Source organism: Onychostoma macrolepis, chromosome 16, assembly GCF_012432095.1.
Source record: "Onychostoma macrolepis isolate SWU-2019 chromosome 16, ASM1243209v1, whole genome shotgun sequence".
Taxonomy (NCBI): domain Eukaryota; kingdom Metazoa; phylum Chordata; class Actinopteri; order Cypriniformes; family Cyprinidae; genus Onychostoma; species Onychostoma macrolepis.
Window position 1 is genome coordinate 26,177,457 of NC_081170.1, and position 11,813 is coordinate 26,189,269.

General features: G+C 40.4%; 1 protein-coding gene across 5 annotated transcripts in view; it reads right to left on the reverse strand.

Annotated features, from left to right (window-relative positions):
* The window catches only part of adcy2a (adenylate cyclase 2a), a 174,576-nt gene that overhangs the window by 147,091 nt on the left and 15,672 nt on the right, over positions 1-11,813 (reverse strand). For 4 of the 5 annotated variants that reach the window (XR_009266354.1, XM_058746795.1, XM_058746793.1 and 1 more), the window contains one exon: positions 1,357-1,554. The exons of the other annotated variant lie outside the window; for it this stretch is intronic. Coding sequence is in view for 3 of the 4 variants with exons in the window: in XM_058746795.1 (XP_058602778.1) it covers positions 1,357-1,554 (198 nt within the window). In the remaining variant the exon portion in view is untranslated. The remainder of the gene's footprint in view (positions 1-1,356; positions 1,555-11,813) is intronic. 5 annotated transcript variants of the gene reach the window in all.

The window sequence follows — 11,813 nt, forward strand, 5'->3', positions numbered from 1 at the left end:
ACACCAGTGAAAACTAATCTGGATTACAAGTGGTTAGTGAATATGACAGTTTTATTTTGTGAAAAAAGTGGAGCATTTGCTGTATAGAGGATTCAGATGGGGTCTATGTATTGAGAATGTCTCTATCTGCCCTTAATCTGGAACCAAGCAGAGATATTGACTAACACAGGAAGTCATCCCTCCTTACACGTCTGACATTAGCCTTGTTTGTCTTTCACCATATGTCACCTACTCCAGAGATACAATATGTCAGCGACAAACATTGAGTCTTATTTTAACACAGCATATCATTAGCTCCTTATATTCTCCATTCAAAGATTTTTATTAAATTTGACCCAACTAATGGCAGAAGATTGTTTATTTATTTACTTATTTCTATTTTCTTTCCTTGAAGAGTAAATTATTCATCTGTAATAGGAATGTGCAGAATAGCTAGGCCAGGCTTCTGATTGCTATCTTAATTCCCAGGTCTAGTCACACATTTGCAGCATTTTGATTAATGTTGAACGTAATTATCCTCACTGGACTTGCAGGTCAAACATGGGGTGGCTCAGCTGCTATGGGAATAGCACAAATATACTTTATATAATCAAAATAAAATGCTTTTGTCAAGTAAAAACGTTTTACAGTTACATCTTTACACCTGACAATAATACACTGAACAGGGTTCAATTTTATCATGCGTTTGGACAGGTTAAAAATTCAAAGAAAATAAACATCTGATGGGTTATAATTGCTTGGGAAAGCTACTTACAAAGATGAACTGATATAAAACACAGATGAATAGATTCAGTTAAAAATAAATTAGTAAATAAATAAAAGCTTGACTTGCCAATTCTTGCCACTTATTACTGACTTGCCATTATTACTGATCACAGTTTCAGAGTCTTCCATGAGAACTGGTATTGGGGTAAAACAGTATCCCTGATGTAAAATTGAATATATAAATAATTCTTTTTTTTTTTCCTGTTCTCCACTTTCTTCACAAATATTTTATCTATCTGGAATTGTTTCATTTTCAATAAGAATTATCTGGCCTTCTCACTTAATTCTGGTATGGAGCTCTCTCTTAAAATCATTTCTGTGCATCACAGGAAAGCAGCTGACTTGAAAAATGCTAAATTGCCTAGTAAAGGTGACTCTGATCCACAGTTCCATTTGTTCACTAGAGGCTGTCCCATATATCAGTGTGCATACACCTTCCTTTTTGACTAAAGAATTGTGTTATTTCTCCTTCCAGTTATTCTCATGTTACTCGTTCCCACTGATTCTCAAGAATACACCATCTGAGATGTATCAGGTAAAAGGCCTATGACTGAAAACAACCTTAGGTAGCCGATAATGCACTCGTCTTACCTGATCCCAGGGACAGATGATTCCTCCAAAAAACATAAAGAGGTAACCCATGGCAACCAGGCAGGCCCAGATCACTAAGGAGAAAACTCGGAGCAGCTTCTTGAAGATGGACTCGATGCAGACCAGAACAAAGATAGTGAGGAAAATAGCCAGCGCAGTGGGGACAGTGATTACAAAGGCGATGTGATCCTCGATATCCTGCAGAGAGATTGCAGTGTTACAAAAAGAACTTAAATTGCACCTTTCAACTGCACCTGCATGACAGCCACTTGATAATAGTTTACCAGATAAACTAGTGACTGCCAATGAACCCAAAGAACCCACAGACACTTCTGTCAAACTGGGGGACTGAGCAGTGACCTTTGCTGGTTGATTTGTTTCTCTATAGGTTACACAATGCCCTTGCTACTATTATGCACAGTAGTTAGAACAACAAATATAATGTGTGCAGTGCCACAAAATAATTACACATTCAGCATTTAATTATTATTTATTTTTAACATTACACAAACCCTTCAGCAATGCACTTAACTGGTAAGTAAAGAAATTTTGTATGTACAGTAGCACTAATTCATTGGTCTCCCCTCAATTAACTGCTTTAGCTTGTATTATTGTCAACAGTAATTTGCTTTGGATAAAAGCCTCGCCTTAATTAAGTTTCAACAATTCTAAGTTTCATCTGAAATCAAACACATCTGCCGGTAATTTTATAATCCTAAAGACTTTGGTTCGATTTTGCAGGTGTGTTTGATTCGAGATTCTGCAGGACAGAGTTGGCCACCCTGATCCTAAATCAGGAGTAGGCAAGTTCGATCCTAGAGAGCAGCAGTCCTGCAGATTTCAGCTCCAACCCTAATCAAACACAACTGAACAAGCTAATCAATGTCTTCAGAATTACTAAGGCTGTGTCCAAAATCACCCCCTTGTCAGGATTCGCCCAATAAATGCAGGAAGCATGACTTGCAAACATTCAGGTCTTTATTATTTCCAAGGCTCAGATGTTAACAGTTGGGATCCCCAAGCCAAAAAAAAAAAACTCCCTTAACAAACAAAACCCAGCCCTTATATTAACTGGACTGTACCATTAACAAATGACAAAGGGGTCACCCACACACAAATACATTCAAATGACTTTACCTAAATTAGATGAATTCACATCGGATTTAGAACAAAATACAATTAATACCATCCATAAATCATATTCACTTATACACTATAACAAATCATGTAAATAAAGAATCACATAATTTGTCTTCCATTCACATAACCTTCCATTCATCAGCTTGCACTGCAGCGAACAGAAAATAATTATTAGGAGCTACCTGTCCTCCTTTAGGGATAAAGACGACAACATAAACTACCTAACTTGGAGCATAAATATTTAGACAAATAAACAAAAGAAATGTACTAAAATAAATACAAATTTACAAAGGAAGCGAAAAATAGAAAACAAAACACATCAAAACCAATACATAAACAATCAACTTATCAAAACAAACATTTATAACACTTAAATCAAATACATTTATGTGTGGCCTCAGTCATCACATTTCCCCCCACATAAGCACTTTCACCCAGCGAACGGGAAAGAAAGTCAGCAACTACATTTTCAACCCCCGGGCGATGCTTCACTGCAAAACGAAACTGCTGTATTGAGAGAAACCACCGCGTCAATCGAGAATTTGTATCTTTCATATTACTCAACCATTTCGAGGCTTTATGGTCTGTCTCAATCACGAAATCCCGGCCCAGTAAATATTACTTCAATGAATCAAGGGCCCATTTCAAAGCTAGACATTCCTTTTCCACCATGGAATACCTACTTTCCCGTTTAAATAGTTTCTGACTTAGATACACCACCGGGTGTCTCTCTCCATTTTCCTCCTGCATCAAGACAGCTCCTAACTCTACATCCGACGCATCAGTCTGAAGAATTTAGCATTTAGACCAATCAGACACACAATTTTGCATTTGATTTAACAAATCAATTAGTTATTAGATTAACAAATAGTCACAGACCCCTCACCCAATACACATACCCGGTGCCAGTAGGACTGTCAAGGACTTCAGGCCCCCAGTCCCATGGCAACCCATCAGATAACACTAGTTTTATTGCTCAAAGGAATGCAAATGCAGAGCATCTCACTACCTCTTTCCTATAGGAAAGACATTATGCTATAAAAATGGACTCTTCTCTAATTAATTCATAGAAAAACCTTTCTTTGAACAAACACACATCATTCAGGTCACTGTGTATATTATTACTGTTCTTGTATATGTTTGTGTGTATTATATACTGTTTTATGCATGCTTATGACAGATCACTAGTTAATATCACTCTAACTGTAACATGTCTGGTCTCTATCAATTCGTCTTCGGATGATCTAATTGAGAGTGAATATTACATGTTGATACCTATGCAACATATTAATGTCCTAAGAATCTTTAATAGTTTGTATAACAACTTCCAATCCAACCCCTTTGCTAATTACCATGCTCTCAGACAAAGGGTCATAAAACCCCCCAGTATTTCCAAACTCCCGCTTGGAAATTCAGCCTCTCTCATTGGTCAAGCCCATCCTGAGAGGTGTGACTCTTCGCAGACCTTAAAGGGCTCACGCACAGTTCCGCGCACTCTCTTCTGCAAAAGCTGTACTGCTAAATCTCTGGATTGCTGCCCGTGTGGAGAGCCTGAGCCGGTACCGGCGTGCCCAGTGGGCTCCAACATATCCCAGTCTGCGGTTCCGTTAGATCCTAGAAGGATGTGAGCTAGAACTCTTCTGGATCATTAAGTCTTGCGCCAGGCCTTGCAGCCTTGACTTTCCATTCAACCAAAGCTCCTCGGACCTCAGAACCAGAATAACATCTTTGGAATTCATCACTCTTCAACCCGGAAGAACGTGATCGTGAGTCCAAAACCTTGAAACCATCAAGACTTTTCATCCGAGACTGCATTCCAGACACACGCCAACAGCCATGGAAGTGCAAGTATGGTACATCTAACTAAACTAAACGGAGGTTTAAAATAAGTTATATACCCCATTATAAACGGCGCTGATGGTTTTACTCAGGTGGTTAACTGACTCTTTCCATAACTGCATTCTGTTTTCTCTAATGGCTTCATTCATCCACTTTAGCTCCCCTTTTGTATATACGCGTGAGTGTACGTATGTTTGTTTGTTTGTTTAGATTAGTTATGTGTGTTAGCGTTTAGTTAATAAAGGTTGTGTGCACAAATTACATGAGTTTCTGGTTCTGCCTTGCAAATTAATGTCCCTTTACGATTTTCGATCCTCACTACATGCTCTAATGCATTAATACTTAGGAAAGTATTTTCTGTGGCCATGAAAATATCCTTTCTTATAGTTGATATGAACTTCCACTGAATGGTCGCTGGACGAACAGATCAGTTGATGGCAATTTAATTCTGCTACAGTTATTACTGTCAGCCGATATAAATAATTGTGATTAATCATAATTAATTGTAATTATTTATATACAATTCCCTTTTAAGCTAATTTGCTACAGATGGTGGAGAATGCGGGTAATTGTTTAAACATTATTTGCAAGCAGACCCAGTATCAAACTTGTGTGTTTGTCTCAATTTTATTAACGGCTAAAATCAGATAGACTATAGCTTGAATGCACCTTACTACGAGCAGTAGAAAGTTTATCAATGCTATAATGCATGTTTAAATCGTACGATAAGGAGCTAACCTGATATTAGCGAAGGAATACTAATTTCTGTTGTTAGTAGAGCGTAAACCTTCTCTGACGAAGAAATCTCAGATTAGCAGCGCGTATAGATTGTACCAGATTAAATTAATCTGATTTTGGGCGAACATATCCCCATTTCAGCTTTAAATGTGTAAATCTTCTCTGACGAAGGAATCTCAGATTAGCGGCACAAATTAATCTGCGTGGCGAAGAAACCCCACTTGCAGTGATATCAAAACTGGGCAACGAAGAAACCTTGCTACAGGATATTTAGTTAAATGGTGATTTGAGCGATGTTCCTCATCTCCCAGAGTTAAGGCCTTCTTGTAACCATCGCGTATCACTGTAGTCATTGAAGTGATGCAATTGAACAGTGAATTAATGGTGTAATTCTAGACTAGCTAACTAGTAATTTTGCCATTGTCTGTAAAGTGAATGTGCTGTTTTGATTTGTGAAAGAAATTGTATGCGAAACGTCATAACTGACTGCGCGTGAGTTCCCATGCATGTTTACAGCAGTGCAAGTTCTGTTCCACTTGCGCGTGCTGTAAACTTGCATCGGTCTCTTAGCAACGTCTGATCATGGAAGTTGAGAGCAGCCTCTTCCGGTTCAATCTGATAACAGCACACACGTCCCAGACCCTTGTGTAAACAAACCACTGAGTTTAGCCAAAGCTAACACTGTAACAGCCGCACAGGCATCTAAGCTAAGCCCTTTACCTCAACTGCTAGCTGTTAGCATCCGACTAACTAACACTGTGTGAGTGTAAAGTGGAAAGTTTGAACAACTCCTCTCTCTCTCCCCCTCACTCTTGTTTACACTTCCTGTTTGTGCTATTACCTTCTGTTTAGATTCAGGTTGGCCCCTCCTCACATACATTGGTTCTATTCGTTTTATTTTATTTTTTTTTTTTTCTCGACTTTATTCTATCTCTTCTTGATTTTATTTCATTAATTTACCTTTGTTTAGCTTGAATGTACCAATTCAGCTAAGTTGATTTTAATTAAATCCGAGATTTAATTAAATTAATTTGTTTATTTTTATTTTTTTTTAATGTTTTTATTCCTTTTAGTTTCCTAAAGCTATTAGGGCATTTTCATTTTACCCTTACCTTATTTTAGTTATTTGACCATCACCATCTTCCCTCTCGGCATAGGATTAGAGGAGTTCTAGCAACTGTTGTCCCCTTAATGAGCTGTACAGGTTATTAGTAGCCTAATTCCTGTCTTTTCTATTACCATCTTACATCAGGGCCCTGAGCAGACTAGAAACACTACCTATTGTTTCTGTTTGTTTACCTTGAAGTGGTTGATGTGTCCCTGCTAGCGTAGCCAACAGTCTCCCTAGGTTTTATGACCCTGCTACATTCCTTTGAACAAGTGACATCTGCTTAGTCATATCTCCTAGCTTAAACTAAATAAGGAAAGCCCTTCTTTCTCCCTCTGTCTCTTTCTGATTTTAATTTCAGTTTTGTTTATTTGATACCTTCATAGTGACCAAACCTGTCAACCATTAGTGCTTTGGGTAACACTTTAGAATAATGGTCCGTTGTTAACAAGTAACTATGCAGGAAGTAATAGGTAGTACTACATTAACACTCAACTTAATACTGTTAACTAATAGAGAAGTAAGATTAACTAAGCAGTAAGTAATAGCAAATTTAGGAGAAAGGTAGTTCCTTATTAGATATTTGATAATTATTAAATAAAAATCTCCTCATTGAGAACTACTTGTTAACTATGACCAATTAATAAAGAATAACCAATTAATTACTAATCACAACAGTAACGTCTTAAAAGTGAACAATTGGGTTCTTTGTGGAAACTAATTTATGAATATGATATCCCCCAAATAAGTCAGCTACAGTTTGAAATTGTGACTTCTACTCTTACCAAAGGATGGATGTTCTCCGTTTATTTCAATCAAAAACACAGAATAATAATAATAAAAATAATTAATTTAAAAATGTGTTTGAATTGGTTAACAATTATGAGCTCTAGTTTGTGTCAGTTCAGTATTTTAGTGACAGTAGGCTGGGGAGGACTTTTCTTGAATATAAATGATGTTCTCTTGACAAAAGCAATTCACATCCTTAATGAAGGCATCGACTGCATTTATATTGTGTTAAGCACAAAACAGCATATTCCAGATTACAGTGTCTGGTAAAATATCACTAGTGCCTCACACAAATGTATGAATGTACACTATGTGTCAGATTTAAATATGTTAAATAACGGATTAAATTACTTAGTAATTACTGAGTGGTTAAAATAATTTCACTTTAAAATAATGGTCCAGATCACTAGTAGTTCCTGAAGGCTGACAAGCTAACCTTTGAGTAATTAGTGAGGGGTTCATGTATTTTTCACTTCAAAGCTAAAGTGCTACTAAGGAACTACTAGTGATCTGGACCATTATTTTAAAGTGAAAAACATGTTAACCCCTCAGTAATTACTCAAACAAATTAATAAGTTATGTAATGTTTTATATATGACACATGATACAGTCATACATTTGTGTGAGGCACTAGTGATATTCTACCAGTAGATCATTTGGAGTGGGATACATATTGAACTGACATAAAACAGAATTCATAATTGTGAACTAATTCAATCATGAGCTTGTCAGCATCACTTCCTAATTAACATTTTTAAGTGAATTATCGTTTTTATTATTATTCTCTGTTTTTGATTGAAATAAACAGAGAACATCCATCCTTTGGTAAGAGTAGAAGTCACAATTTCAAACTGTAGCTGACTTATTTGGGGGATATCATATTCATAAATTAATTTCTACAAAGAATCCAATTGTTCACTTTTAAGATGTTACTGTTGTGATTAGTAATTAATTGGTTATTCTTTATTAATTGGTCATAGTTCACAAGTAGTTCTCAATGAGGAGATTTTTATTTAATAATTATCTCATATCTAATAAGGAACTACCTTTCTCCTAAATTTGCTATTACTTACTGCTTAGTTAATCTTGCTTCTCTATTAGTTAACAGTATTAAGTTGAGTGTTAATGTAGTACTACCTATTACTTCCTGCATAGTTACTTGTTAACAACGGACCATTATTCTAAAGTGTTACCGTGCTTTGAGTAATAGTTTGACCACACGTATAGCCCGGACATTAGCTGACCCCTGACCTACAGCCTAGTCAACAAAGTTACTCAAACCCTCTCCTTGCGTTCTTAGCACCCTACCTCACTAGCTGCCCCTCACCAGCTATTCACACCTTACACGGCCTACAGAGCCGTTCCCCATACAGATAGCCTAACGATTCTGTACGTACTTGCACTTGCCCTCTGCCTCTCTCTCTCTCTGGTGTTCTCCCAAGTGTGCCAGTGTGTCTCAGACATTCCACAGACATCCAGCCCTGCCAGCTCACCAGGACCACCTGAAAACCCGGCAGAGCACGGTGATGGACATCCTTCAGCCTAAAGCAGCCAACAACCTGCAGTGGCAGAGAAAGGAACAGCGAGACTGTGACACAAGTGGAGACCTGACACCCAGCCTGAACCACCAGGAGCTGACCAGCATCATCTCCTCCTGGGTCCACGATCTCCTGGACCTCAGACAGGAGGTAAATGAACAGAAGCTGCAAGTCAGAGTCCTACAGGGAACTGACACCCGCTCAGCGAGAGAAGGCACAGAACAGATGTAAAGAACCTTACAGAATGGCACAACAGAAGGAAATCACCAGTCTTCAAAAGGCTCTAACAGCTGCTGGACACCAAGCGCAGTGTGAAAAAGCCACCAGACAGGACCTGGAAAGAGGATTCGTTTCACACAAAGACACTGTTAAAAACAGCGTATGTGGAACTTAATGAGAGGGACACCAGAACTAAGGCCTTAGAAGGCCATCTACATTCAGCCTGAGCTGAAGTCCAAACTCTGACTCAGCAATTCTGCAGCATTAACGAGGAGCTTGACATGGTTCAGAGAGAACTGAAACAGTCCTACCGGCTGTGCATGGATTCAAATAAAAGGCACCCTGCTGCACGTCACACAGCCAGCAGTGCAAATCCCCTCACTCCTGTACACAGATACAAAGGGGGGAGCCAAAGCCTTCTGCCTGACATTTCACAAGTCAGCTTCCTGAAAACCTCTGCAGCTGCAGAAGGAAAGGGATTTATTCAGGCGAGCCCTGAAACAGCACATGGAGTGACACTCAAAGACCTCAACCGAATGGCCAGAAACATCCCTGCATTCACACCAGAACATGATGTTTACGCTTACTTAAGAGAGATTTACTTTTTCCTGCAGTCGTGGACCAGGGTGAACCACCAAGATAGACTATCTACTCTGGATCACCTGTAGTCCAGAAGTGCGACGCTTCCTGGCTCGACAGCCAGGACACATCCAATCGGACTACCAGCAGCTTAAACAAGCCATCATAAAGGAATTCTCAGGCCTGAATCCTCACGGACTGGTCGCTGCTTTAGCCATCGAACAGGGCCATCATGAAACTCCCCGTGATTACTACCACAGACTTCGACAAGCTTACTTCGGAGCTCGCAGTGAACCTGGGATGGAGGAAGACACTAGCTTTAAGAGCCTTTTCCTCTGAAACGTCCACCCCATTGTAAGTCACCATATAGGCATTATGGCCTGCCCCACAATGCCTATTCAACAACTGTGTGACCTGACACAGAAGGCCTTTAACAAGCACAAGGCCTCTACCAAAGGTGTTTGTAAGACCCCACTGATTCTGAACTGCACAACCCAGAATCCAAAGCAGGCGCCAGAAGGCACCCAGCATTGCCACAATGCAAGGCCCTTCTACAGAAAGCCACTAATCAGCAGAGGACAGAGCTGTCACCATGGCAACAGACCCAGGTCCCAGACCAACCACTGGTAGAAACCATGGAAAAGGCCATCCTCGTCCGGCGAACACCATGGTATGTCCAACGACAGTCCCCCACAACATCCTCCTCCACACCCTTCACACAGGTGCCAAACAGATGTTGCACAAGGACAGCTGGACACGCTTATTTCTGAGTTACAGGAGCTTCTGATACTGGCAAAAGAGCTCCTTGAACAAGACTCAACTGAGGAGTACTGCGAAAGACAAACTTCTGACTCCTTGCCTGACGCAACACAGCATCAGACCCCTCCAAGGGAGGAGCATCCCTTAAAACCAGTCGACACCCCAGAAGCAGCCAGACAACGTTGGATTGAGCAACGGGCCCACGTGCCCAACAGCGAAACCTCTACCGACACAACTCAGTCAAGCTCAAGTCGGGGCCACCACAAAAGCAAAGCGACACTGCAAACATCAGACTTCTGGTGACGTTCCATCAGAACAGAGGGCTAACAACCACCTGCTGCCCTTCTGCCATCACCACTAGGATGACAGCCGACACTGCCTCGACACCTGCTGCACCAGCTCGAGGATCCGCACCTTGCTACAGCCTACATCCCCACAGCATACCACCTGACAGCATCCACCACGACAGCACAACCACTCCTGGAGGCAACCAACAGCCAGAGAGCCACCACTGTCTCCCAGCCGTGGGTGGCAGGAGCGTGTTTGATTGTTCTGCATCTTTAACATCGCTCGCTGTTGTCTATTGGACGGACAACAACGTTCGAAAGAGGGGAATTATGTAGCATTTAGACCAACAAAAGCCTTCCCAAAATCATAGCGCTGCTATGGCTGAAAAATGGGGAATGAATATGTATATGTATATGGCACAATTAGCTGGAAACACTTCAGGAGTTTCGAAGTCGTCATCGGATTGGTTAGATTATACAGGATTTCCAGGAGATGTGTGTGTTGCATTCTTTAACGTTCTGCCTGAAAACAAAAATGCCGTGGTGCCAAATCCCCTCACGAAGGAAGAAATCCGTCGTGTTTACAACTGTGATGACAAGCGCTTATCAGGATCAACTAAACGCTGGATTTTCAAAAGTATGTGAAAAATTTAAAGTTCGCAGCATAGAATCTTTAAAATATGTCAGAGAGTTTTACACACCGGTCTGTTATTGTAGCAACATTTCCACACCCCTAAACATGACGCGGCACAAAACGAAACATGATTGGTTGCTTTATCTATCAGTCATTTGGCCTCTTGGGCGGGCCTTGGCCATTCAAAGTGGCCAAAGGTCCCAGACCTTCTGCCGTCAGTCTGAAGGTCTGGCTACACGAGACTAGGTATACGGCAACTCAATCGCTTCAGCTATGCATTTTCTTTAAGCACTATCCTATGCATTAAGGTTTGTATTGCCCGGTTGACTCCTAAACAGAGTTGGATCACACAATCGTTGAATTTGGACTCGCTGCTCAATAGAATGATTGAGATCTAAAGATGACAATGATTGACTACCAGGTAGATATTGTTCTTCCACCTCCTCCTCATCTTCTACTAGCCTGATCAAATTTATGACTGCGTTCTTCGTTTGAGTATACCATCCCTTCAGGAGGTTAATATGCAATACAAAGATGGTGCCGCACATGGCAGCCACGGTGCTTAGCTCTCCAGTGTTTGTACTGTTTTTGTTCGTTTTTCCTGTTTTTTGTTTCTCAAACACGATCAGTTTTACCAGGGATGAACTGCTGAACATTCGGCAGAACACACCACAAAATCTTTTACCGGATTTCGCTTATTCGGACGTTTTACTGAATGTTGTAGTTGGCGGAGCAGCAGCACTGATCAAACGCTTTAGGACGTGCAGACAGGGGAAGCGAGCCAGCGCGCTCGTGAAGCTCAGACAGCGTGGAATTCGGACGCCGTT